Source organism: Theropithecus gelada, chromosome 1 (genome assembly GCF_003255815.1).
Source record: "Theropithecus gelada isolate Dixy chromosome 1, Tgel_1.0, whole genome shotgun sequence".
In the NCBI taxonomy this organism is placed as follows: domain Eukaryota; kingdom Metazoa; phylum Chordata; class Mammalia; order Primates; family Cercopithecidae; genus Theropithecus; species Theropithecus gelada.
Genome location: NC_037668.1, coordinates 216,089,254 through 216,116,946, shown reverse-complemented (window position 1 = coordinate 216,116,946; position 27,693 = coordinate 216,089,254). Strand labels below are relative to the sequence as shown.

General features: G+C 40.3%; 1 protein-coding gene across 3 annotated transcripts in view; it reads left to right on the top strand.

Moving 5' to 3' along the window:
- Nucleotides 1–27,693, top strand: part of PLD5 (phospholipase D family member 5) — a 430,516-nt gene that overhangs the window by 212,674 nt on the left and 190,149 nt on the right. For 2 of the 3 annotated variants that reach the window (XM_025394615.1, XM_025394623.1), the window contains exon 3: nucleotides 5,598–5,766. The exons of the other annotated variant lie outside the window; for it this stretch is intronic. In XM_025394615.1, the coding sequence (XP_025250400.1) occupies nucleotides 5,598–5,766 (169 nt within the window). The remainder of the gene's footprint in view (nucleotides 1–5,597; nucleotides 5,767–27,693) is intronic. 3 annotated transcript variants of the gene reach the window in all.

Here is a 27,693-nt window from a genome sequence, read left to right as displayed (position 1 = left end):
TCTAGGTAGAGTTCTCTAGCAGATGGCAAATAGGTGTTCCAGGGGTTTGCCCAAAGGTGAATTTTAATGAGATCGGCCTACTTCGTTCTTACCTTGAGAAGTATGAGTATACTCAGGGCTGTGGTGGCATGTAAATCAGTTCTGCTCCTATGCTAATTAGATCAGGCCTCTGGAGAGTAGCCAGCTGTTAGTTTTTAAAGGAAATAAAACTATAGGTCACAGAAATAAGTCATTTCAAAGCTGGTTCTTAGAGACCTTTTCTAGCATAAGAAACAGCCATATGTCCCAGAAGGAGCAATCAACATGTCTGGGTAAAGAGAGAGGAGGAGAGTGAGTAGGTAAATAGGGTCATTATTTCCAGGCTTTTCCCTGGAATTCATTACCCGCACAAAGTGTAGTCTTCAGACCTTGAGTGCTGCCTCTATTTTTATTTTTACTATAAATTCATAGTTTCTCTTGATATTTAGTAAAAACCAAATAACAGTAATACAGTAGTCCCTACTTATACTCAGAAGATGTGTTCCAAGACCCCCAGTGGGGGTGTGAAGCGTCGGATACTACAGAACTCTACATGTACTCGATTTTTTCCCATTCATATGTACCTGTGATAAAGTTTAATATATAAAATAGGTATGGTAAGAAACTAATAACAACAAAACAATGCTTGTAACAGCATACCATAATAAAAGTTATGTGAATGTGGTCTCTTCCTCCAAAATAATGTATTCAATGTAATATTTTCAGACCTTGGTGGACTGTAACTGAAACTGTAGAAAGTGAAACCAAGGATAAGGAAGACTACTGTAATAAACTCGGTCTTCCTTGGCTCCCAGGGAATTTTCACTCTCCTTCTCCTCCAATATCTCCCATACTTTCTTCTCTGTTGTCTTCTCTTGCTTCACTTGCTCTACCAACCAGAAGTGATTAGATGTTTTCCATATTTGGCTTTGACTCTGTCCTCTTTTTTAAAGAAATCTCTCTTGATCATGTTACCCACCTCTAAAGCGTCAATCACTAAGGAAAATAAAATCTTGTAAGAATGTGTGTGTAATCGAAGGAAAGGGAAGAGATGTTACATTATCCATCTGATGAGGGCTTCTTACCCCTTTTTAGCCATGGACTCCTTTGACAGTCTGATGAAACCTATGCATCATTCCCTGAATCATGTTTTTAAATTAATATATTAAAATACAGAGGATTGCAAAGGACACCAAAAATGTTAAAGTGACCAGAATATTTTTACAAATACATTTATGTTATGCTCATGTGTATCCTGCAGTCATATTCACGAAATAACAAGATTCAGTCACTACCACAATTTCAAAGTAGTGAGAAAGACTTGGAAATGTTGTCTATAACTATACCACAAAATGAAAACTGTTAATGGAGACAAAATTGCAGATGTCATTAATATTCTTATGGCTTGTTGCCTATGTTCATAACTGAAGGGAATTTTACATTTTAGTTAGTGACTAGGGAAAATAAAGATGTAGAATTCAAGTGCATAGATCCTCGTGAAATTCTACCCATAGATCCAACTTTAAGAACACCTGGTCTAAAGATTTCCAAAAAAGATTGGGAATCGTGGCTTACTTGTAGCCTAAGAGAAGCCATAGGGACAGTACAAAGAAGGGGATGTTATGGAGCCATCTATAATTGTACATTTATACTATATTCCTCCCTTCATATGTTTGGTTTATCTGGGCTTCCTGTGTCTCCTCGTCTTTCTCCATATACCCTTTATATCGTATCACAGTGAAATTAAAACTAGCTAGTTCTTTATTTGGTGGCAGCTGTTGTGTTTTGGCATTGTTTTGTTGGAAGGATGTTTTTGTTTGTTTGTTGGATTATTTTTTAAATATATCCATCGGTTGTAGGGGAGACAGAAACTACTGATTATCTGGGATTATTTATCCATGCTATGTCTAGCATCTATTAACATAGATAATTGGGCTTTAAATGTGGATAGAATTAAGATATCCAACTTCAGCCTCTGTCTGTTGCCTTCGAAGGCCTCGAGGTGTAGATCAAATAATACCCTTTCCATCTTGTAACTCTCTCTCCCCTTGGCTTCCTGAAGGCTGCTTCTCCTGGACCCCTCTGGTCTTCCCGCTTCTCTAATGGTCTCTTCTGAATCCTCTCATCAATTTCACACTCAACCACCAGAAAAATGTAGGCATTTCCTCCACGTTAGGCTTTGGACTGGTTTTCTCATTATCTTTTCTTCTTTGATACTCTCAATCCCCAATTCACATTCTTTCCCATGTTCCGTGTCACTTTTTTTTTTTGAGACGGAGTCTCACTCTGTCGCCCAGACTGGAGTGAGTGGCGCGATCTCAGCTCACTGCAAGCTGCGCCTCCCGGGTTCCCGCCACTCTCCTGCCTCAGCCTCCCGAGTAGCTGGGACTATAGGCGCCCGCTGTCACGCACAGCTGATTTTTTGTATTTTTAGTAGAGATGGGGTTTCATCGTGTTAGCCAGGATGGTCTCGATCTCCTGACCTTGTAATCGGCCCACCTCAACCTCCCAAAGTGCTGGGATTACAGGCGTGAGCCATCGCACCCAGCCACTTGTCAGTTTTAATGGATCCCAGCTCCCCACCTCCCAGTTGAGATTTTAACGACACCCAACATGTATTCTTTGGACACTCACTGTGCACAATTATACTATAGTATATAGTTATGTTAGGCACGGGGCATACAATTCTGGACCAACGAAACAGGTTTCTGCCCTCACACACCCTATAATCCATCAAGGAAAGCCTTAATCAAGTAATTTCAAGAGTGAGGTGTAGGGTGAAAGAGGAGAAGCAGGTCACTGCAGAAGTTGATATTAAGGGGATCTAGCCTAGTTTGGGGGTATAAGGAAGCCAATCAGAAGAAGTGAAGCTTCGATTGGAACTTTAAAAGTTAACTGGGAGATGACTCAGTAACCAGTGTAGGAATTGGGATTAGGACAATGCACGTGAAATGCAAAAGTCTAGAAAGAATAACGGGGAAGGAAGAAAAGATGTCAAATATGGCTGTGGTATGGAATCCACAAAGGGCATTTGAATCCAGTGAAGTTGCAGAGAGGCAGGCCAGGCTGGTAAACACTTGTCAATCATGTGGGGGCGGGTCAAGGTCATCATCCTAAAGACAGTTGGGAAGTTTCATTAGGCAGCAGGCAGAGTGTCCGGATTCACAGTTGTAAAAGATTAACCCAACTCTAGTAGGGAAAATGGTTTGGAGAAGGGCAGGAACCCATGTGAGGAGACCATTGGAGGTGGTTATGGAGCCCAGTTAAGAGACAGTATGTTGGTTTGCAAGAAAATTTGAGTCTTCATTGTTTCTGCTTTACCTGCCCCTCAAACCTTTAAGATTTGACCTTGAAAATGTCCACTGCATGCTGCTTTTCATTCTCATTGACCAAATTCAAGCTTCTTTTTTTCCCCTGGACTATTGCAGCAGCTTTACTCTCTACTGACTTATCTTCTATTTCCTCTTTCTCCATGCCAGTGGCGTACAGGTGCGCTGTCAGACTTAGTCCCCTAAAACACACTTGGTTGCTCCCAAATGCATCAAAATTAAGTCCAAACTCCTCTCCCTTGTTCACAACCTCTGCAGTGTGGTCCCTACATATGCTTGCAGCTTTCTCCACCATCACAAGCTCCTACCATAACTTTCCGACTTCAAGTTCCCCTTGGCTCACTAACTCACAAATATCCAGACATGCTCTGTTTTACAAACTCCTCCCTCCCTCCTAGACTATCATTCTCTTCCAATGCACTCATAAAAAATTTTCATCTTTGAAGACTAATTTCAAGCCCAGCTTCCTCTAGATTTCAAGCCCAGCTTCCTCCTAGATGTCCCCAATTAGAATTTTTCCTTTCTGTCCATGTTCCAGTGATTATTTAAGTGATGTGTTTTCCCTCTAATTAAGCTTCTTACCCTTGCCTCACTATTTATTAGGGTCTAGCTCCTATTTGAGTCAGTATGTATGAGAGGGAGAGGCTTTTCCACTAAATTATAAGTTTCTGAGGGCTAGGGAGATTTGTGGTAGTCATTTCTGTGTTGCACATAGTGATTTGCCTGCCCTGTGCTTATAAAGGCTCAACAAATGTTAAATAAGTTTTTGGGTGGTGGTAGGCTGATCGGACCCCAGAATTGCACATTTATCTGAGTCACATACCCAGAACCCATTCTGGTTGTAATATTCTAGGTTGATCAAATGCACAGGAACATTTTACTAGCAGTACTGTTTTTGTTTCAAAAGCTGGCTAAATGCAACAAGTCTCAGTAAGAGTAACAATTCAGTATTTTATTGAGAAGTGCTGAATTCTTTGTTGAAAGCTGAAATTTATTCTATAAGTATTTCATGAGCCCTAATTATGTCTCTGGCTTTGTGCATACAGCTATGCAAATCTGTGTCCTGGAAGCACTTAACTGGTATTTTCATAAGGACTTGGGGTTTTTCCATCAAGAATTGCAGGAGACTGGGTGCAGTGGCTCACGCCTATAATCCTAGCACTTTGGGAGGCCAAGGCGGGGGGATCATGAGAGGTCAGGGTTCGAGACCAGCCTGTCCAACATGGTGAAACCCCGTCTCTATGAAAAATACAAAAAAAGTTAGCCAGGCATGATGGCAGGTGCCTGTAATCTCAGCAACTTGGGAGGCTGAGGCAGGAGAACTGCTTGAACCTGGGAGGCAGAGGTTGCGGTGAACCAAGATCGCACCAGTGCACTCCGGCCTGGGCAACAGAGCAAGACTCCATTTCAAAAGAAGAATTGCAGGAGAATATACATTAATGAATAAAGCTTAATAAAGCTGAAAAAATAGTTCATTCTTTTGGTCAGAAGTTATTTGTCACCTAACCCAGAAGTGAAAACAATGCAGCCAAGGAAAGGAATGACAATACAATGGATATATTGTCAATACAATAAAAAGTATAAAAAGAGAAAACAAACTTATTAGAATATTGCTGATCACAGTTTATTTAGGGCTTGATTATTACTATAATTTTATCATTTTCTTAGCTCTAATATTAATAAAGCCCTGAAACAAGCAGGTTTTACAATTTTCTTCTCAGTGTCACTTTACACCACAGGCTAGGAAGCATCAATAGATGCTCAGCAGTAATAACTGCATTTATTGAGTTCCAGTATATGGCCCACATTGTTTTAGAAACTGGAGATAGGCAAAACTCAATTTATAGTCTCAAATAGCTTGCAAAGTAGTATCTTATATAGGAATCGAAGTGCTTCCAGGAAAAAATAAAGGAATATATTACTAGAAGAAGATGCTTGTATAGGAAGCTCACAATTTTTTTTCCAGGCTAGATTGAAACTGGACATTAGAGACATACTCCATGATTTTCTGAAATATGAGTGCTAACTATGGAAAAAATAGACCATAAACTCTCAGAACACAGATTAGTAGAGGTTAAGAGGTTAAATGTAAGAAGACTTTTGTGGGGAAAAAAATGTAAATGATGAGGAGAGAATGCATTCAGAATGAGTAAAGAGTATTTTTTTAGATGTTTGCTGTATGCCTGTATAAAGATCTGTGGCTTCAAATTTGACTAGATTTTGTTTTTGTTTTTCAAAATCTTTTCTAAGAATTGCCCTGGTGGAAAATATTCCTGAAGGCCTTAACTATTCAGAAAATGCACCATTTCACTTATCACTTTTCCAAGGCTGGATGAATTTACTCAACATGGCCAAAAAGTCTGTTGACATAGTGTCTTCCCATTGGGATCTCAACCACACTCATCCATCAGCATGTCAGGTAAGCTACATCCTCTGTGTGTGTGATGATTTTACTTATGTGCATTTTCCACTCCTTAGTATTCTGCTCCTCCACTCCTCAAACTCCAGCTCATTTCTTTTAGTCTACCCGCACCCAGAGTACACGTACATTATTACATTTATGTAGATGTGCCGTTGTTAATCATATGTCACTCCGCTCCTACTAGAATGCCAGGTTTGCGAGGACAAAATCGTGTTTCATCTTTGCCCACGATCGGCTCTTTATACAGAATTGCTGTGTTGCACAACTTCAGGGCGTGCTATTTACGTGATAATCTCTGTCAATGGCATGGTCCAGAATTCTGCTTTGCACAACCTGCATGTTTACAGGTCTAATTCTGTAACTGCCTGCTGAGGCATTGATTTGGTTAATTTGTGTTACAATCCACCTTTCGAGTTATAATTCACCCACTGCCACTTTTTTTTAATAGTAGAGTGAAATTTCTCAGGATAGTTGTTTTCTCTAGACTGTCATATTTGGATGAATGGGAAAAAGAAATATGCTTATTTCTTTTAAAAAAATAAGGCTTCGGAGAACTACCTTTAGAAAACTGACTTAATGATCTAAACGATTTCTGAATAAAATGCTCTGGGTGTAAGAAAATGGTGCTGGTGATTTTAGTGTGTTTTCTTTATATTGATACAACCATGATAGTTTATATTAAGCTACCCTATCTAAATATGTAGCCATTGGCCTACACTTAAATGTCATATGTAAGTCAAGGGTAAAATAAGTTTTGTTTCCTTTTATGCAAAATGTGTTGGCATTAAGCTTATAATCATGATCTCACTGGTGCTTTGAAAGCTATTGAATCTATTCAGTTACACCATTTTAAAGTCAAAAGTTACTGGAAAATAAAAACAAAAAACACAAAGGCCATAACTAAAGAAGAATGGAATGAGTTTACTAACTGTGTTCTACACTTTTCCATCTCTACTCAAGTTTAAGTAAGTGTTTCAGGATTTATTACTCCATAATGTCTCCTAAAATGTAGTGGTTTAAAGCAATAGTATCTATTTGTTCATGATTCTGGGCAGGGTTTGGCAGTGAGGACTTACCTCTGATCCGTATGGTGTTGGCTGGGGTGGGCTGCCTGGGGATGGAGAATCCTGGATGGCTTTCCTCACATATCTGGTATCTCAGCTGGGGTGACTGGAACGTCTGGGATGGCTGAGTCTCTCTGCATGTTCTGTCATCATTCAGTAAACAGTCCCGAGCTCTTTACGTGGTGGTTGGATCCTCAGAAGGCAAAGAGCTCTGGAATCCTAGCATGTTGCTCCCAATCTATTCCATTGGTAGAAGCATGTCTCAAGTCCAGGAGGGGGAGCAACATCCACGTACAGGAATGAGGATTATTGGCGGCCATCTTTGGAGATAACATACCACAGCCCAGTCTGTGGCCGTAGCAATTCACAGCTGTCTTTTACATGCAAAACGCATTCACCTCATTCCTCAGAGTGAGAATTCTAGTACACCAAGGCTCTGGAGCGAAGCCAGAGGTCACCTCCAGTACCCCTTTCGCTTTATGCGGGCTTTTTGGCTAGATCTAGAAACCAAATTGACACCAGGCAGCGTAGCAGGAGAAAAGTCTACAAATTTTATTAGTTTTACTCGTACATGTGGATCTTCACAAGAGAGTGAAGTCCAAAGAAGTGGCCAAAGTAAGATGGTTTTATACTTTTTTGACAAAGAACAATAAATCTGAGAAGACATGACAGGACAAAGGGGATGTGTGTGGGGGCAGTCAATTTCTAGGGGAGTCACTAGGAGATATGGAAGGGGTATAAAACTAGTGGGAGATAGGGTTACTTCATTAAGTGTGTTTATTCAGGTCCATGGCAGCCCCCAGTTTCCAGTCTCTGGTGATAAGGGCTATTTTCTCACCCTGGTACAGGTAGGGTGGGCTTCTCAGAAGAATCTTTATGGTTTGCTGCATACAGAAGAGACAGGTCAGCTATCCCTTACTGAAATACAATTTTCCCAGTGTTTTCCCCTTGAAATAATCATCAATATACCAACCTGACATATTTTGAGATGGCACATCCTTCACTCCTTCAGTTCAAAATCCAGAGTGTGTTTATTTGCATCGGGTCTGGATCTGAGTGAGGCTCCTCATGTGGGCTTCTCTTTATTGGAAACATGTAAAAAGAGTAGTTACATACCCCCTAACACACATGCCAAATGTAAAATGGTAAGATGGGGTAAGATACCTAGAGATACTTTTTTCAAAAGGGGTAAATGGAGAGTAGAAGATTGCCCCCTGGAATGTATGAACCAGGGGAAATAAGGCTCCAGACTGGCTAGCTTGCATATGAAAGCCTGGCTGAGCCATTTTTATCTCTAGGCATTGGCTAACCCTTTGCGGGGGCAGTCTTTTCCCAGCTGGAAAGGGGGGTGTGTGTGCGTGTGCACGCGCTCATGTATGTGTCCATGTGTACGTCTGTGTGTGAGCATGCGTGCATTTTTAATTGATGCATAATAGATGTACATAGTTTTGGAGTACATGTAATAATTTAATACATTATTATAATTTGTAAAGATCCAATCAATGTACTTGGGGAATCTGTCACCTTAAACATTTGTCTTATCTTTAGGCTGGAACCTTTCAAATTCTTCCCTTCTACTTATATTTTTATATGTTATGTTATGTTATGTTACGTTACATTATGTTATTTTAGGAGACAGGGACTCGCTGTGTTGCCCAGGTTGGAGTGTAGTAGTGTGATCTTAGCTCTCTGCAACCTCCACTTCCTGGGTTCAAGCAATTCTCCTGTCTCAGCCTCCCAAGTAGCTGGGATTACAGGTTTGCGCCACCATGCTCAGCCAAGTTTTCATATTTTTAGTAGAGACAAGGTTTCACCATGCTGGCCAGGCTGGTCTCGAATTCCTGACCTCAAGTGATCTGCCCACCTTGGCCTCCCAAAGTGTTGGGATTATAGGCATGAGTCACTGCACCCGGCCCCCTTCTACTTATTTTGAAATGGAGACTAGATTATTGTAAATTATAGTCACCCTACTGATCTATCTAATCCTAGGTCTTATTTCTCCTACCAAACTGTATGTTTGTGTCTGTTAACATCTTTTCGTCCACTTCCAACACTTCCCAGCCCAGAAAGCCTTTGTAAAATGTCAAAATGTCATGATATACAGAAAATTCAGAAAATTATATGCAGTACAGAGCCCTTTTGTTTGGCTAAGAAGATCCATACAGACCCACGACCTGAAGCCATTTCTTACTTGAAGAATGTTGTGAGTGGAGAGACCAACCTTGGATTCTCTACATTTTATCTAAATTCTGCATGAGAACGCAGCAATTCCTTCTTCAGTTTATCTCGTTCTTTGTAACCCTTGTTATATACTGCAAAAACTTGTAATCTGCCTGAAGAATTTCAGCCGGCTTCACAAGTTCATTAGTTGTATTTCCCATGTTCTGTTTTACAGCAGGTGGTACTATTACAAGCACTCTGTCATTACATAATGCAGATGGCCCTTTCTCTAGGCTTCAAAGGAAATTTCTTTACTGTTCTTCCAGCCTTGAATGATACAAGTAGAGGCCAGCCTCCACCATGACCCAATCCCACATGGCTTTACTTATTTACTTATTAATTTTTTTTTGAGATGGAATTCCGCTCTGTTGCCAAGGCTAAAGTGCGGTGGTGTGATCTTGGCTCACCACAACCTCTACCTCCTGGGTTCAAGCGATTCCCCCTCCATAGCCTCCTGAGTAGCTGGGATTGCAGGCACCTGCCACCACACCAAGCTAATTTTTGTATTTTTAGTAGAGATGGGGTTTCACCATGTTGGCCAGGCTGGTCTTGAACTGACCTCAAGTGATCCACCCACCACGGTCTGTCATATGACTTTAGGTAGAATGTTATTGATGTAGAAAGGTAGATGTTAGATGTTATTGATGTAGAAAGATGATAACACTTAGAATCTTAGTTCAAGTCACTCTCTAACAACTGGCCTGCTGCCAACAAATGGAAGTTTTCAACTTACTGCCTATGACCTAACTATCGTTGAACTCACAGGCAAGCTTCTAGGAAGAGACCTAGTTTAGAATGTCTTCTGGTAGAGTCACACTGCTCTTGCCAAAGAGAGACCTCTTAGCTGCCTTTCATCTCCCTAATAGCACTAGACTTCTGTACAATGTAAAACCAGTTGGTTTTCTGCAGTTTTGAGCCTGATTGTGCTTTGCCTCTTTACAAGGGGGAGATCTGCCTTTGCAAACATGAAGGATAGAGGGGCTTTATCTGCTTTGAGAATTGAATGGATTAAAGGTGTTCTGAGACTGATCTTGCAGTTCTCCCTACACCTGCCTGTCCGTGGCCACGTCCTGTGGGGAAGCAATAATGTTTGGAGGATTCTCACTTCAATGCAGTAGTGGAATTTCTCTTCTTCCTCTAGTTTGTTGGTGGCTAAGTGACTGTTTCTGCAGAATCCCATGCCTTTGGTCTCCACTGGCCAAGAGCCAGGCATGACCCATGGTCTTAAAGAGCAAGCATGCAGAATTTAGGGTGTTTTGTTGCCTGACTGGCTGCCTTTCACCTTGCCCCTATTTGCCTCTCTCAACCCCTAGAGCGGTATGCATAACAGGTTAGCATTAAAAGGTCCGGGGGAACTTATCTGAAGACCACATTTCTTGGGCACTTAAAGATTAATTTTAGAGGGCCAGACGTGGTAGCCTGTAATCCCAGCACTTTGGGAGGCCGAGGCGGGCAGATCACCTGAGGTCAGGAGTTTGAGACCAGCCTGGCAAACATGGTAAAACCCTGTCTCTACTAAAAATACAAAAATTAGCTGGGTGTGGTGGCACATGCCTGTAATCCCAGCTACCCAGGAGGCTGAGGCAGGAGAATTGCTGGAACCCGGGAAGCAGAGGCTGCAGTGAGTTGAGATCGAGCCACTGCACTCCAGCTTAGGGGACAGAGTGAGACTCTGTGTCAAAAAAAAAAAAAAAAAAACCACACAGGAAAAGATTGTTTTTAGAGTCTGTTCCCCTCCTTTCCCCCTCTCACTGGGCAGGTAGGGGAAAAATTGTGAAGTGATGAAAAATGGAGAAAGGAAACAGGTACTTGCCGCCAGCTCCTTCTCTTTGGGTGCAGTTCAAGAACCCCTATATCCTATTCCTTTCAGATAAAATCACCAAGTTTTACCCGAAAACTTCAGTGCCTAAGAAAAGAAGGCACTAACTGAAAGCTACTTTAATTTAAATTTTTACCTGATTTTATCTTTCAAATGGAAAAGGAAATTCAAGACTACCCAGCGTTTCAAACTTCGGGCAACCAGTCTTTGGACTTGTGTGTACCCTTTTATTTTCACCAAGACCCTATAAACATCAGGAGATAGTCTCTCATCGGTGTATTGCGTGCAAAAACACGCTAGGAAAAAAATAGTTCACACCCTGATTACTCAAGTGAGCCAAATTTAAATTTTCTTTAAAATATTCTGGTGCCAAACACTATTCTTCACAAATATGTGTGATAAAAAAAAAATTGTGTCAGGTTCACAGCTTCTTTTTCATTAATTTTTTAAAGACAGTATTTTTTATTTGGGGGACAATAGTCAAATTTGACATTTGATTTTAAACCAACAGAGCCAGAAAAGTCCTAAATGGAACCATAGATGGCACATACATTAACAGGAACTATAAGCAAAAAAGCAGCCCAGCTGTTTTTTATCATGTAGCAATAGGAAAATGCACCAAGAAACCACGTAGCCAATGGCGGGCAGAGCAGCTCAGCAGCAAACAGGCATGTTTTATCGGTCTGGTCTCTGGATGAGTAGCAATTTTGTAAGAGTGAGGGTGATGGTTGTTACTAACAGGAATGATGAATATGTGCTTTTTTATTTCGCACACATTTTATTGGTCTGGGCTCTGGATGAGTAGCAATTTTGTAAGAGCGAGTGTGATGGTTGTTACTAACAGGAATGATGAATATGGGCTTTTTTATTTTTCATTCGCGTGGAAACACACGTTGATTTAAAATGTGTTTTTATCTGTACCTCCAAAAGCTTGCTGTTTGGATTTCTACCCTGAAAAACCCACTTTGCTTTTCTTGTCTCGTACCTGGAGTTAATCTGTTTGTTTGTTTCCTTCTGTGCTAAAGGAAACTGGACAGTGCCCTTACTCCATATCACAGCCTGCTAAGGGCTGCTGAGGTCTAGAGTTTCGTGATAACTATATTTTAGAATTTTAGGAAAATACATGATCAGGTAAAAAGTTTTTGTTTCTGTCTAGATGATGAGTTGCTACCCTAAAATGTTGAAATTCCTGGGACATCTTGATTGCTCATTTATGAGACAAAATGATGGGAATTTATCAAATCAAACCTGTTCAGAAGCAGCCAAGAAATGTAACTGACAAAGGCTCATTAGTAGAGCTACCTAATCCATTGGGTAAAAAAGTAAAAATAAAATAATAAACTCACACTCTGAATTCACTGTGAGGAACCTGTAAAATAATTAATGGTCTGCAACAGTGGAATCTTAAAGAGATGTGTTTATGTGAAATCAGTTAGATACTGGTCTGCCAGTGAGCTGTGACTGCCAACTGATGATACATTACAATTGTTTGATTTCGAGAAATTATGATTTTTAAAAATCAAACAGTATTTATGAAATTGCACGTAGCCAGCATAAGAGCTCAGTGATCCAGGAGGTTGTTTCTGGAAAGTACAAGCCTGGATCCTACCTCTACACAGTGGTTAGCAGATTTAGCAAGACTGCAGAAATGAGCCAGGAGTGGAGCTTACGGTTTTTGTTTTGTTTTGTTTTTTTGACCTACTTATTAGCTGTGCAACCTCGGGCAAGAGGATGAACTCTCTATGCCTCAGTTTCCTCAACAGCAAAATCAGGGTGATAACAGGACCTGCCTCATAGGTTGTTGTGCAGATTAAATCAGTTAATATCTGTAAAGAGTATAGAACAGTGTTTGCCCATTTTAGTGCCTATATAAGGGTTTGTTATGATCATGAATATTATTATTTACATTCACGTATTTGTGTATACACTGTAACTCTGGTTCAAGTTTATTCTGTTAGCAAGTTCTTATTATGGCTCTTACACTGTGCTAGAAATTGGGATGGTTACTATGTAAAATTAGAAGGGGATTATAATTTCTGCAAATGTGAGACTCTGGGTAGATAAAAAGGATGTGGAATTCTTACTTTCATTTGATTTATTAATTATAAATCTTCAAGTGCGTGCACACACACACACGCACACGGTCTTACTCTCCCTCATCTACTCATGCAGTTCTTGGTTGACACACCCATTGAGAAGCAGCTACTCTGTCTTTGAAGAAGCAGGGGGCACTTCAGGTTTGGAAAAGATCTGGAAGGACTGATCACCCCCTCACCATCCATAAAAGCCCCATTCTCAAGAATTCTGCAAGCTTAAGAATATCTTTTATTTTAACCCTCCATTTGTCCTGAAATTTATAACCAAACACTATCTAGCAAAGTTATATGGTAAGATTGTGAAATATTTGATCTTAGAACACTATCATTTAATAGAAAATATAACTGCAGTCTGTATTTGCTGATATATATATATATACATTTATATTTATATAATGTACATACATACGTGTGTGTGTATCTTCCTCTGGACAAGTAACGTCTTGCATTTTGAAAACACAGTAAATTGTGTGGTCTTGAACTTACAGTCCCTCCTAATTTTTGTTGATTGATGTTTTGTTCTATATTGAAGACCTATATGACCTGGCAACATGCATATGACCCTGCCATTGTGATTCAGGCAGCTGTATCCATGTGTGACTCAGGTCTCCAGGTGCTACCTGGTAGCCCACTCATTCCTTTTCTGCAATATTCTTCCTGGCTGATCTGATCAATGCCCTTTAACCAATGGACAAGGGCTTTTGTTTCATCAAACTTATAAAACGTTTCCTTGTCATGTTTGTTTCATAGCCATCCTTATGATTCATTTGTAAATGATATTACTAACATTTTCTATTATAACCACTGCACATTTTGTCCCATAATGTCTCTTACCTGTCCTAAGGAAGCCCACAGCCTGGTGGAGTCCTCTATGGCCCGGTGCCTCCAGCACCTCCAGCACCTCTTGCTCCCAGTCTCCGCCATCTTTTCCATTCTCCATCTTCCCTGGCTCTCTAAACCCATGTGTCCTTTCTCGCCCTTGCCTACAGTCCTAGGCAAGTCTGCATTTCCTCTTCAAGTCTTCTGAGGGAGACTCTTTATTCACTCATCATGCAAACAGTCAGCATCTACTTTATAACACAGGGCTATGCCTGAAACCCAGAAGAATCCTGTTTTTGACAATGTCACTCCCATGTAAAAGCCTGATAAAACTATCTAATACTCGTGTAGCCTGAACATGAAATATTCAATTAAAATTTCTTAACGATATTGTTAACCCGGGAAAATAACATCATAGCATTTCCTAGTTTTCATTTTGCCTGGAAAATGATTGGCGTAGTTGGTGGAGACTGGATCCTTTAAATAACCGAAAGTATTTGAGCCTATGGTAAGTGGCAGGTTGGGTAAAGGAGTCAGGGAAAGCAGGATATTCTGATACAACATGAAAACACACATTTCATTTTTGTCTCGATGTGGATCCTGAGGGCTTACACACATTTCTACTACATTATGCAAACTTCTTACAGTCTAGTTTGTCTATTTTTAATGGGGACATAGGGAAAAATAAAACATGCATAAATTAATGAAAGCATAATCAGGATACATACAAATTCTCTGTTGTTATTTGGCTCTGTTCAGAATTGCTTATTTTGTTTATATTTAGTTCTCAGCGCTTGGTTTTATAGAAAAGGCAAACTTGCAGTGTTATTCCGGATCCATGTACAATAGGGGAAAGATCATAGGCTTTGTCATTAATGCATTTGATTGACTAATAGTTTAGTAGTTGTGGTCACATTGAGCAAATGTCACAACTCATCTGATCTTCAGTGTTATCTGTTAATTAAAATTAATTCTGATTTATAAATTTATACCCCTCTATAAAATGGGTATAATAATAACACCTATCTCATTTGATTGCTTGGAGAATTCAATTAGATAATGTTTGTAAAACAGTAAATAATGCAGCTTATAAAAGATAGTTGTAGTTTTCATTTTTGTTGTTCTGATGCAGGACATTTACTTTCAAATTTAGTGGACACTTGACTATGTAATCTTACAACAAGAATAATATTCAACTGTCTGTCAAGATTTCAGCTTATGTGAAAAGAGGTTCAGATAGAAAATTCTACACAGAATACAAATTCAGATTGCTCTCTAGGGTTTAGGTGAAGAAAGGAGAGGCCGGGCACAGTGGCTTACGCCTGTAATCCCAGCACTTTGGGAGGCCGAGCGGGGTAGAACACGAGGTCAGGAGATCAAGACTATCCTGGCCAACATGGTAAAATCCCATTTCGACTAAAACAAAAAATTAGCTGGGTGTGGTAGCACGTGCCTGTAGTCCCAGGTACTTGGGAGGCTGAGGCAGGAGAATCACTGGAACCCGGGAGGCAGAGATTGCAGTGAGTGGAGATTGCGCCACTGCACTACAGCCTGGAGACAGAGCAAGACTCGCTCTCAAAAAAAAAAAAAAAAGGAGACAGAAACATACACACATTTTTCAGGTAGATTCCCACTTTTCTCTCCCAATATAGTGGTTTTCAACCGTGGCCGCTGGTCAGAGTTGCCTGGGGAGATTTTAAAATATGCTTATGCCCAAGCCCATCCTAGACCAGTTAGGTCAGAATATTTGGAGAGGGGCCCAGGCTTCAATACTTTTAAAAACAATGAGGGGATTTTACCTGGCAGCCAGGATTGAGAATCACTGTTTTAAACCATCCCAGTCCAATAAACATTGTTCAACTTTCATAGGTTCCAAGATTGGGCCAGGTTGGTCCCTACCCCAGTTTGTCAACCTAATTTTACCTGTTTCAAATTTGCAATTGTTCCCTCCATAGTGATGTAAATGAGTAGCAGCTTGTACTTGAATATTCCGCATAGTCCTGGAGTCTAGGACCCGTGTCGTGTTGATCCTGCTGGTGTTGTTATCCAGCACACCACCAGTAACAGAATGGAGCTCAGTGATTGCTTTTTGGTTTGAAACCGTAGATTACCTTCAGCCTTCCCATCTCCAGGCTACATATGATATCAGTAGAACTCCTGGTACAGTGTCAGCATAAAGACAGAGTAACCTCATGGAAAGAGCGTCCCTTTATTTCAAAGTATCCTCTTTTCCCTGCTCCACAAAATCAACACTCCGCAAATGCTTATTTGTTCATTAGCATTCTCCCGTTTTAAATGTGGCGACAGAATGATGTTAAATGTGTCTTTATTGAACAGACATTTATCAAGGTGCTGTGCCGTTTGCTGGGGATGGAAAATAAAATAAGCGTCCCTACCTCCATAGAGCTCAAAGTGTGGTGAGGGAGACAGACAAACAATAAACCATTTATAACAACACAGACTAGTAGAACAACAATGAGGGGTGCTGTCAGCACATGGGCTCGTGTTGGATTACCTCTGCTTTGAACTGTGCAGCAGAGCTCACAGGCTCTGGTGGATTTTGGTCCTATTTTTTCTTGGTATGCTCCCGCTGCTGCTTCATGCTGCCATTTCCCCATCTGTTGAGTAATCCTGATTATGTTCTTGCTTGCTTTCCAACATATTTCCATGGGAAATCATTATTCTAATATAAACTCATAAGCATTATCATTAGCAAGAGTTTAACCTCTATGATTCCTTTTAAATCCAATCATATGGCCATGAGTAAATCATGAACCTAAGATATTCCTTCTAATTGTATTAATTACTTTCTTTAAGATTGTCTTATCTGAGTTTGTTTGCTTGTATGCTTAATTTTTCTCTGTGTCCTCATTTGTGCTTTTCCTATTTTTCTATGACCATTTTTGGTTTTTTGGTACTTTCACTCAAATAGGTCAGATTTTTTCCTTTATCATTAGTAATAACCTCTCACGATCAAAAATTTGGAAACTATGGAGAAATTAGAGAGAAACCAAATCCTCCAAATGGCCACCAACAAGAAAAGTTTTTGACAGTTTGATATTTCATGCATAATTTGTATACATAGGCTCATATTATATAAAAAGAATTATATCTTTGTTTGTTTTTGAGACAGGGCCTCACTCTGTCACCCAGGCTGGAGTGCAGTGGCATGATCTCAGCTCACTGCAACCTCTATCTCCCAGGTGCAAGCAATTCTCTTGCTTCAGCCTGCCAAGTAGCTGAGATTACAGGTGCGCACCACCACGCCTGGCTAATTTTTGTATTTGCGGTAGAGATGAGGTTTCACCATGTTGGCCAGGCTGGTCTCAATCTCCTGGCCTTAAGTGATCCTTCCACATCAGCCTCCCAAAGTGCTGGGATTACAGGTGTGAGCCACTGCCCCCAGCCTAAAGAATTGTATCTTAATTTTCAAGTTAACATTACAACATAAGCACCTTTCCATTTTATTAGAAACACTGGTAACATATTTTAATTGGCTGCATAACATACAATATACTAGAAATACCAGGTTAAGTTAATATAACTTTTCCTCTATTGGACATTTAAGCATTTACCTTTTCCCTCTTTTTCTGAATGAGCTGCTGCAGTAAATATCTGTGCATTTTTTTTCTTATTGTCCATTTGCTCAAGATCAGCTCTCAAAATGTAGGGATAGGGTATCTGAGCTGCCTTGTTAAGACCATGGAATATTCAGGGAGCATGTGGCAAGTTCTCATGGCTTCTGCCTGGGGGTGCTGGAATCAGTCTGCAGGGAGGTTTTGAAGGAATTCTGTGTCCATTCTGCGTGGGGTCCTCTTCCCACTTGGAATAAGTGATTGTGGAAGCGTTGGGGATGTTTGGCACATCCTGATGCTCCTTTCTTGCCTTGGTCTCCCCTCTTTCCTCTGGAGCAAAGGAATGACACCAGGCTGTGGCTATTGTGCTCTTCTAGACACTGCTGAATGGCAGTACAGAGATAATGTTGTCTGTCCCCTCTGCAGCCAGAGCGGATGCTCCAGCAACCCCACAGGTAATTTTCAGCTACTGTAGGATTCCAGCTGCCGAGGGCCTGGTTACCAACCTCCTACTTCTGATATTAATCTCTTGCTATTTCCTAGCCTGTGATTGGCATGATGAGCATATTCGTCTTTCATCTGTCCCTGACAGGGATGGCTATGTTTATGCCCACAAGGTACATAATTGAGATAACCATCATTAAGCAAGGCCTTGATGATGAACTGTTCAGACTCATTAATTCCTCTAATGAGATGGAGCCTGTTATGGTGAATGGATGGGCAGCGTGCACGCCTCCATGCCAGATACTCTCAGCTGGTTTCAAGCATATTCCTTATGACTTATTGCCAAAAAATGAGTACTGTCAATCAAGGTGCTGGGTCTGTGGCACTGAACTTCTAAAGCTCTGATTGATCCATTGGGACATCTGTGAAGAGATGAAGCAGCCACTGTCTTCTGGGTTTGGGATAAGGAATTCCATATTCCTCCTGGCACATCCTTAGAGCTATCTGTATACTCTGGCCACCACTCCAATTCCCCTCTCTCTCGTAAGCTCCAAGCCTCATCAGCAGGTTCATCACTGTGTTATCTCATAAACGCTACCTGGATTCCTTCCAATTTATAGATATTCATATATATACTCATATATATATAATTTGTATATAGATACAAACTTTGTGGCAAACTTTATATGTCCTACAAACTAAAAATTCAGTATGTACAAATATATACAATATGTATATATACAAATATATACTATATATATAATTTATATATAATTTTAAATGTTAATATATATTTAAATATTCATATATATACATATATATATGTGTGTGTGTGTGTGTGTATATATATAAAATTTGAGACAAGGTCTTGCTTTGTTGCCCAGGCTGGAGAGCAGTGGCACAGTCATAAGCTCACCTTCAACTTCAACCTCCTGGGTTCAAGCAATCCTGCCTCAGCCTCTCAAATAGCTGGAACTATAGGTCTGTGCCACCATGCCCAGCTGATGGTTTTAAATATTTTTAGAAATGTGTCTGGTTATATTGCTCAGGCTGGTCTCCAGCTCCTAGCCTCAAGTGATCCTCCTGCCTGGACTGACCCAGTGGTTGTGGTTACAGGCATGAGCCAGCACAGCCAGCTCTTCCCAGTTTTTTTCGTCGCAATTGACATTTCCCTATTTCACCCACCTCATTGCTCTTTCAGTCTCCAGTTTTCCCCTGTAACTGTCATTCTCCAGTTTGCAGTCAGAGTTCTTTACTGAGAGCAAAAATGTGACTGTGTCCTTCACTGGGTTAAATGCTTCAGAGGGTCCACATTGTTTTCCAGATGAGATCCAAACTCTTCAATGCAGCTTGCAAGGCCCTTCATCGTGTGCCCCCGTTTCTCTCTCCAGCCTCCTCTCCTGCCTGCTTTCTGGCCTCTGCCACAGGCTCTACCTGGAACATTCTTTCTTCCCTCCCTTTCTTTGGGGAACTTTCCCTAAGGCCTTATGCTGGGTTATTGACACCTGCTATGCTTTTCCCTTGCTCTGTCTTCCTCCATCCTGGAATTTGGAATATTGGGCTGTGTTTGCTTATGTGTCATCTACATGTTCTCCTTGAATATCACCAGTGCTTTCAGGTCGCTGACACATAGGAAGCAACCAGTAAATAGATACGTTGAGTGAATTGGCTTAAAAGTCACTTCTTTCTATTCTAGGAGCATTTGAGAATAAAGGTTGACACTGACAAATATACAAGGAAATAACATTCATGCTTATATCTGTGGCAAACTTTGTGTATCCTACAGAGTAAAAATTCAGTAAGATATAAGTAAGTAAATAAATATAAGTAATGTAAATAAATAAATATCAATCTTATAGCAAATTTAATTGATTAAATTAATGAATTAAGCCCAAAGGAGATTCATATATATATATATGAATATGAAAATATATATATTCCTATAGCATATGGTCTTTTGTCTTAGGGCATAAATTTTTTAAAAATCAAGGCTTGTATATTGCTTCAAAAGAACACTTTGACTTAAATCCTAAATCTTATTTTCTTATGACTAGCATCAGATGTTTAATATGTTCAGTTATATTGCCTTTTTAATTTTGATTTAAACTTTATATGCACATACACACATACACATGTGTATATATATATATGTATGTAGGATAATGGTATATCCAAGATATACTCTTCTGCAATTTGGCGCTTATGTTTCTCTGGGATAGATTTCTAGGTGTAGGATTCCTGGATGGAAGAAAGCTAATATGTCAGAGTATCATCTCCCCAAATCTCTGACAAGAGGAAATGCGGACACTCTTAAATATTTCTCGGTCTCTTTGAGTACGAAGAGAGATCTCTTTATTGTGCTGCTTTGAGCTTCCTTGATTACATAAAGCATCTCCCTATGTCTGTTGGCCCTAGAGGCTTCCTTTTCTTAGTCATTGATTGTTCTCATACTTTGCCTGCATTTTATTGGGCTTTAGGCCTTTTATTATTTTTGTTTGATAGAAACAGAGTCTCACTATGTTGCTCAGGCTGGTCTCAAACTCCTGGCCTCAAGTGATCCTCTCACATGGCCTTCCAAAGCACTGGGATTACATGTGTGAGCACTGCACCCAGGCAATTTTTAACACATTTTTGTAGAGTACAGCTATTATCCCTTCATCTCTCATTTGCATAGCAAATATTTACTCCAGATTTGTAAACTTTGTAGTATCTTTTGCAGTATAATTTATTTAAATATGTTATAATTCTATATGTCTGTGTTCTCTTTTATTACTTTTATATAGTTAGCTTGAATATTCATTTTCTGTGGCTACTGTAACAAATTACCATAGACTTTTTGGTTTAAGAAACAGAAATTTATTTTTTTACAGTCCTGGAGGTAGGAAGTCTGAAATCAGTTTCCCCGGATGAAAACCAAGGCGTCAGAGGGTGATGCTCCCTCCAGCGGCTCCAGGGCCTGCCAGCATTCCTTGTCTCTCCCAGCTTCTGGTGGCTTCTGGCATTCCTTGGGTTGCTGCTACACCTTCCAGCCTTCAAGGCTTCCAGCATCTTCCAATATCTTCCTGCTCCATCTTCACAGTGCCTTCTCCTCTAGTTGTGTCAAATCCCCTTTTGCCCATCTCTTATAAGTACACTTGTGATTGTATTTAGGATTATCCCCAGATAATCCAGAATAATCCCGAATAATCCCCCATCATAAGATCCTTAATTTGATAATATCTGCAAAGACCCTGTTTCCAAATAAGGTAACATTGACAGGTTCCAGAGATTCAGAAGCACCATCTTTGGGGAGCCATTATTTAGCCTGCTAAAAGCCTGATTAAGGTTCCCCCATTCCAAGACAGTACATGTAATTGCCTAGATTTTTTGAAAGTATTAGTGTGTAGTAATTCTGACTGGGAACACATTTTTATTTGTAATATAGAGGTCCCTTCACATGTGCCAGATTAAACCTTTTTAACTTTTTCAAACTGAACTGAAATAGTATCTTTTTATTGCTAAAAATCTCGTGCCTCTATTTATAATAGCAAAGACTTGGAACTAACCCACATGCCCATCAATGATAGACTAAATAAAGAAAATATGGTACACATACACCATGGAATTCTATGCAGCCATAAAAAAGAATGAGTTCATGTCCTTTGCAGGGACATGGATGAAGCTAGAAGCCATCACTCTTAGTAAACTAACACAGGAACAGAAAACCAAACACCACATGTTCTCATTCATAAGTGGGAGTGGAACAATGAGAACACTTAGACACAGAGAGGGGAACATCACACACCAGGGCCTGTCAGGGGATGGGGGCAAGGGGAAGGAGAGCATTAGGACAAATACATAGTGCATGTGGGCCTTAAAACCTAGATGGTGGGTTGATAGGTGCAGCAAACCACCATGGCACATGTATATCTATGTAACAAACCTGCACGTTCTGCACATGTATCCCAGACCTTAGAAAAGAAACAAAAATTCTTGTGCATACCATTCCTGGGTTATCGATTAATTTCCCTTTTATATTTATACATTCTTATGCCTCTACCATGTTAATATGATGAATATGATTTTATGTTATTTTTAAAAATAATACTGAAGGTATTTATGGTTATACATTTCTCTTCACACCAGATACTGCCTCCTTTCATGGTTTTGCTATGAGGCACCCACCTATTCATAGCTTTCTAGAGAAGGCATACATTTATTTTTCTTCTTTGGTATAAGGATAATCTAAGAGTGAGTTTTAAATTTCCAAATAGGTAAGATTTGTTTTATACTCACAAAACATGTAAATGATTTGTTACTAATTTTCTTAGATTGTGAGCAGAGAATGAAGCCTGTAGCATATTCCTTTATAACTTGTGTTCAGGCTTCTTAATGGCAGTTACAAGACAGATTTTTGTAAATGTTCCACAAACAAAAATTGTTTTGAGGGTATTTGATATATACAGTGAGAAGTATATAAAAGTACACATATAATCAAGTTTATTGATCATATATACTTTTTATATGTTCTCGTTTGTTTTCTATTAGATCTGCCCAATTTTGAGAAATATATTTTGAAGTATTACATTGTGATAGTGTATTAATTGCATTTCTATTAACTTTTGCTTTATATATTTAGTTGCCGTGCTTTTTGGTACATCTCAGTTTACAGCTGTCAAAGCACCGTAAATTGTGTCATTTCATAAAAATGATCCACTTTTTCCCATCTAATACCTTAAAGCCCACCTGCATTTTTAGTCTTTTACTGAGATTGTTTGTCCTGTTGATTACAGATCAGCATTTCTCAACCTGGTTTTCATTATTATCTTCCTCAGGAGCCTTCTAATACATTTTTTCTTAATACTACCTCCCATGGTATTATAATATCACAGATATATTGTACATGTGTTCTATGTGTATCTGTGTGTTAGTCATCAAAAGAGTGACACTATTTCAGTCCCTTTGGGGTAATATCACTCCCATTGAGAGTGCATGTAATTGATTCTCAGTAGACCTTCCCCTGTAATGTGTGACTTCCATCTCAAAAACCCACATTTAGTGCTTGAAACACATATACATATCATACTGTTCCCCACTTATTCTCCCCTCATCTTCTTTTATGGTGTTCAGTGTTATTTACTGTTTGGTTACAGTTTTTCTTTAAATATGGATATGTTCCCCATATGGGTTAAGTAAGCAAGATAGTCTCTAAGTCTGTATATATATGCAAATATTTCTTTCACCCTGGCAGGTAACATTCTTGAGTGTGTAAAGGATTCTTGGGCCTCAGCCTTTGTCTTCAGTAGGCTGTACGACCACGTACTTACAGCTGGGTAGATCTGTGCCAGTCTATCTGATCCATTTTCCTTGACGGGTAACTCTTTTTTGGTGAAAAGTTGTTCTTTCTCCTTGATGTTAATTAATTTTATGGAATATGGCTCTATGTTTCTTTCTACATCAAATTTGCCCTCACCTTCAGGTATCTTTTCAGCTTGTACATTTAGTTCTCTCCTCAACTTGGATTGTTTTTTGTATTATTTGCAAACCTAATCTTTTTGCTTCTTTTCCTCGTCCAGTATGCCTATAAGCCACGTGTTATATCTCCTCTATTTATATATCAGCCTTTTCCCCTGATTCTCCTTATGTTTACGTGTGTATGTGTGTGTTACATGCACATGTGTACTTTGAAATATTTCTTGCATTTGATCTTCAGGCCACAAATTCAGGTTTCAACAATGGCCGTATGGTTCTTTAATTACTCCTGTAAGTTAGTTCTGCAGTCGTCGAGTATTAGTACCAGACACACTTGACCATCCTTGAGTTCACATACTGTGTTTCAGTTCTAACTTCCATCTTCTCCAGGAGCCTGGATCACCAGGTGCTCATTGTGTTAAGCATCTTCCTTCTTATTACTGGTTCTCTTTAAATGTGTTGATATTTAACTTTATCAGGTTATTAGTGGCTTCCATCCTTCAGGTGAAGGAAGGTAAAGACTGGAGATGCAGCATTGAATGGTTTACTAGTTCCCCACTGGGGCAACCAAAGAAGGCCTCTCCCTCATATACCCAGCTTTGGGTTTAGGGAGGTGGCCTTGGCTCCTGCACCACCTCTTGGAGAACAGGCAACTCTGGAACACTCTTATAGGGCTAAGAATTGTTCTGCAGGCCTCTGGACTCCCTAGAACCTGAGTCTGCTGGTCATTGAGTGTCCCTCAGCCCCAGCACTGCTTGGCTTGGGAGAGTCTGTCTACTTGACCGTAGCTGGGAATGGAAAGAGTGGGAGAGACTGAGGAGTAACTTTCTTTCTGAATACCCCTTCCTTTTCTAACTTTAACATAACAAAAATTATCATTCAGGGAGGACTGTGCTGCATCAGGAAGGAGAGAGATATGTTCTAGGCCTGACTTTGCCACTAGCAAGCCATGTGGCCATCAGCACGTCACTCAGTTTTCTTGTACCTCTGTGTCCTCATTTGTAAGATGAAGAGATTGGTTGATTATTGATCTAAGTGGAGCTACAGCCTTCTCAGTTTGTAGGAAATCTCAGTATCCTGAAGGTTCTCATTACGATGTGGAGTAAAATTCAGTGGTTTTTCCCTCTGTGTTCTGTGGAGCCCTGCGGACTCTGCCCTGGAGGGAAGGAAGGGATTGGAGATGTTTCGCTTACCTTTTTATTTGCACTAAGAGTTCGACTGCTAAAACAAGCTTGAAAACCAGCAGTAGAGTCTACATAAGCCTCAGAATTAAGTTTCACTAACATAACTTTGGGTTTCTCTTTGGTCGTTTTGCTTATTTCCTTCACATTGTATTTGGGCATTTCATCCTCTCTACCAGTTGTTTTGGGTCAACAGAAGCAAGCAGTATTTATGACCCACCAGTCTTTCAGGATTGAAAGGGACCAGAAGATGCCATCCCAAAATAGACCCCTTTAGCGTATGGATTATCTTGAGCTATAGGGAATTGAGAACCAGCAGTGCGGGAAGAGTGTTGTTTTACCTTTCTCTAACTGCATAAAACTGATGGCTATGTACAAGGAAGAGAGGGACTGCTGGAGACAGCTGTCATCACCTGAGAGGCTCTTACCTGGATGGCAGAACAAACCTTATTTACCATACCTCTCCTCACCTTCTTATAACTTGCCTTCCCCACCTGGAAGCCCCAAAGTCACTTTCCTTTGCTTAGCCTAAGACAGTAGTTAAGCCTCAATCATCTGGCCACCTCCTTGAGTCTCGTTTCTTTGCGGGATTCCCTTGTATGCACGTAATTAAAACTTTGTGTGTACATGATTAAAACGTGGGTTCTCTCTTGATAGTTTTTCATCAGTTTGATTCCTGGGCCCAGCCGTTGAACCTAGGAGGGTAGATAAACAGGTTTATTTCCTCCTCTACAGGATTGAAAGGGTCTCCTACCTGAAGCATCCTCTTAAAGTCACAAAGGGGCTGAGCTGGATCTCTATTTTGGGGGTACAGCTTCCTGCATATGACTCTACTGTACATCATAAGGCTTTTACAGACTTCATTTACAAATTGGTCTAAAGTAGCTCAGCGTCCCTGAGACACTGATGGTCTTTGAGATGATTTATCTAAGTCTGAAATGTTGGCTAATGTTCTTTACTAGCAAGGGCAAGGTTTTATATTGCTGATGTTTAACAGCCAAGGCACCTTTGTTATTTCTTATTAAAAAAAAAAAAAAAAGATGAGTGAGGTCGGGCACAGTGGCTCACACCTGTAATCCCAGAACTTTGGGAGGCCAATGGGGAGCAGATCACCTGAAGTCAGGAGTTCAAGACCAGCCTGGCCAACATAGTGAAACCCTATCTCTACTAAAAGTACAAAAATTAGTCAGGCGTGGTGGCAGGTGCCTGTAGTCCCAGCTACATGGGAGACTGAGGCAGGAGAATCACTTGAACCCAGGAGGCGGAGGTTGCAGTGAACCGAGATCACATCACTGTACCCCAGCCTGGGCGACAGAGTGAGACTCTGTCCCAAACATTAAAATTTAAATTTAAATTTAAAAAAAAAATGAGTGACTGTAACTCAGAAAGCATTAGGAGGCCTTACTGCAGATCTCTGCATAGAGTAGGGTTTAATACCTTTGGAAATGATTACATTTTGAATGTCTTCACAAAAATTATTGTATGGGGAGATAACACACAGAAGATGAGAGATTTAATAGAAATTCTACCTCAAGCCTAAGTAGAGAAACTCTCCCCAAGCCCAGCATCATTACAGTGAGTACCATAATTAAAAATTGTAGGATTCCTCGGTGTAAGTAATCAGCACATACTAAAAGTAAAAATAAGCTTTATTTAATGACAGTCTGCCAGTATCTGTAGATTTTGGAATTTCTATTTTCATTCATCTGTGAGAGTTCTGGTTGTCTTTTAAGTCCCACAAAAATAACACAGTGGAAATCAATTGAAGGCACAGAGCCAGAAATACAGATAAGTTAGATGGTCTCTTGAATGTTTCAGCCGTGCCAAATATATTCCGTTAACTAACAGGAAAAATAAATGAATTGGCCAAAAACTACGAGCCCGCTGACCATGGGGCCTTACGGAACACACAGAGTGTTTATTTGTATGAAAGGAAAAAATGCAAACGACTTACATGAACACGTGATGACATGAGTCTAGGTTCTGGAAATCTGGGCCACGCACACATCGCCAAACCTTCAATGGAGTAAGGGTAGAACGGACTCCTTGGAGGAGTGCCAAAGCTGACAAGGAAGTATTGTTGGTGTCAACTCTATCCAAGAACCACAAAGCCCTTTGATGTGGATTCTCCCTCACATCTTGTGCCTGAGCCTCTCACCATCCAGGCCCCTACCTCTACCCAGTAAATTTAAAATTTACATAGACACTGAAATCAGCAAATCAGCACCGGCTTGCTTTTCTTTCCTGTCCTTCTCTGTCTGTCCAGTTGTCTCTGTCTCTCTCTCTCACCCTCCCTCTCCTCTCCTGCCTCTTTTTTTTTTTTTCTTTTTTTTTGGAGATGGGGTCTAGCTGTGTTGCCCAGGCTGGAGTGCAGTGGCACAATCATGGCTCACTGCATCCTCAGACTCCCAGGCTCAAGCACAACCTCATCCTCCTGAGTAGCAGGGACTATAGACGTGCACCATCATGCCTGGCTATTTTCTTCTAACTTTTTGTAGAGGCAAGGTCTCCCGATATTTCCCAGGCTGGTCTTGAACTCCTGGGCTCAAGTGATTCCTCCACCTTGGCCTCCCAAAGCACTGGGATTACAAGGATAAGCTCACCCTCTGCCTCTTTTTTAAATAAGTTAATAACCATCTGATGCACTCAACATACCACACCAGAATACCTGGTTTGTGGTGAGGCTTCCTCCAGGCTTTTGGAGCATAGAGAAATTTAATCACTTTTGATGAGCTCCACTTTGAGCAACTTTTATTTCTACACTTAAACTAAATGGAAGCCTCCATGCATGGCACAGGTGCAACAGTGCAACTTCCACTCTGTCCTCCAACACCCAGGGGTTATGGAACGATGGCTGTGCCAGCCAACTCCAGGCTAGAGCACAGCTGGATGTGCCAGATACTCCCGCCTGCTGTCAGCTGTCGCCGCAGCACAAGAACACCAGCTTCTTCCTCCTAACCCCCCAAAGCTTCAGGGTCTTGATCTTCAGCCCCTTCTTCCCTTCCCTTCCCCTTCCCCTTCGCCTTCCCTTCCCTTCCTCTTTTCTCTGGTTTTTTTTTTTTCTTGTTTTTTTTTTGTTTTGATTTTTGTTTTGTTTTTTCTTGTTTTTTTGTGTTTTTTTGTGTTTTTTTCTTTTTTTTTTTTTGTTTTTTCTTGTTTTCTCTTGTTTTTTTTTTTTTTGTTTCTTGTTTCTTGTTTTTTTGTTTTTTTGTTTGTCATTAAATAAAGCTTATTTTTACTTTTAGTATGTGCTGA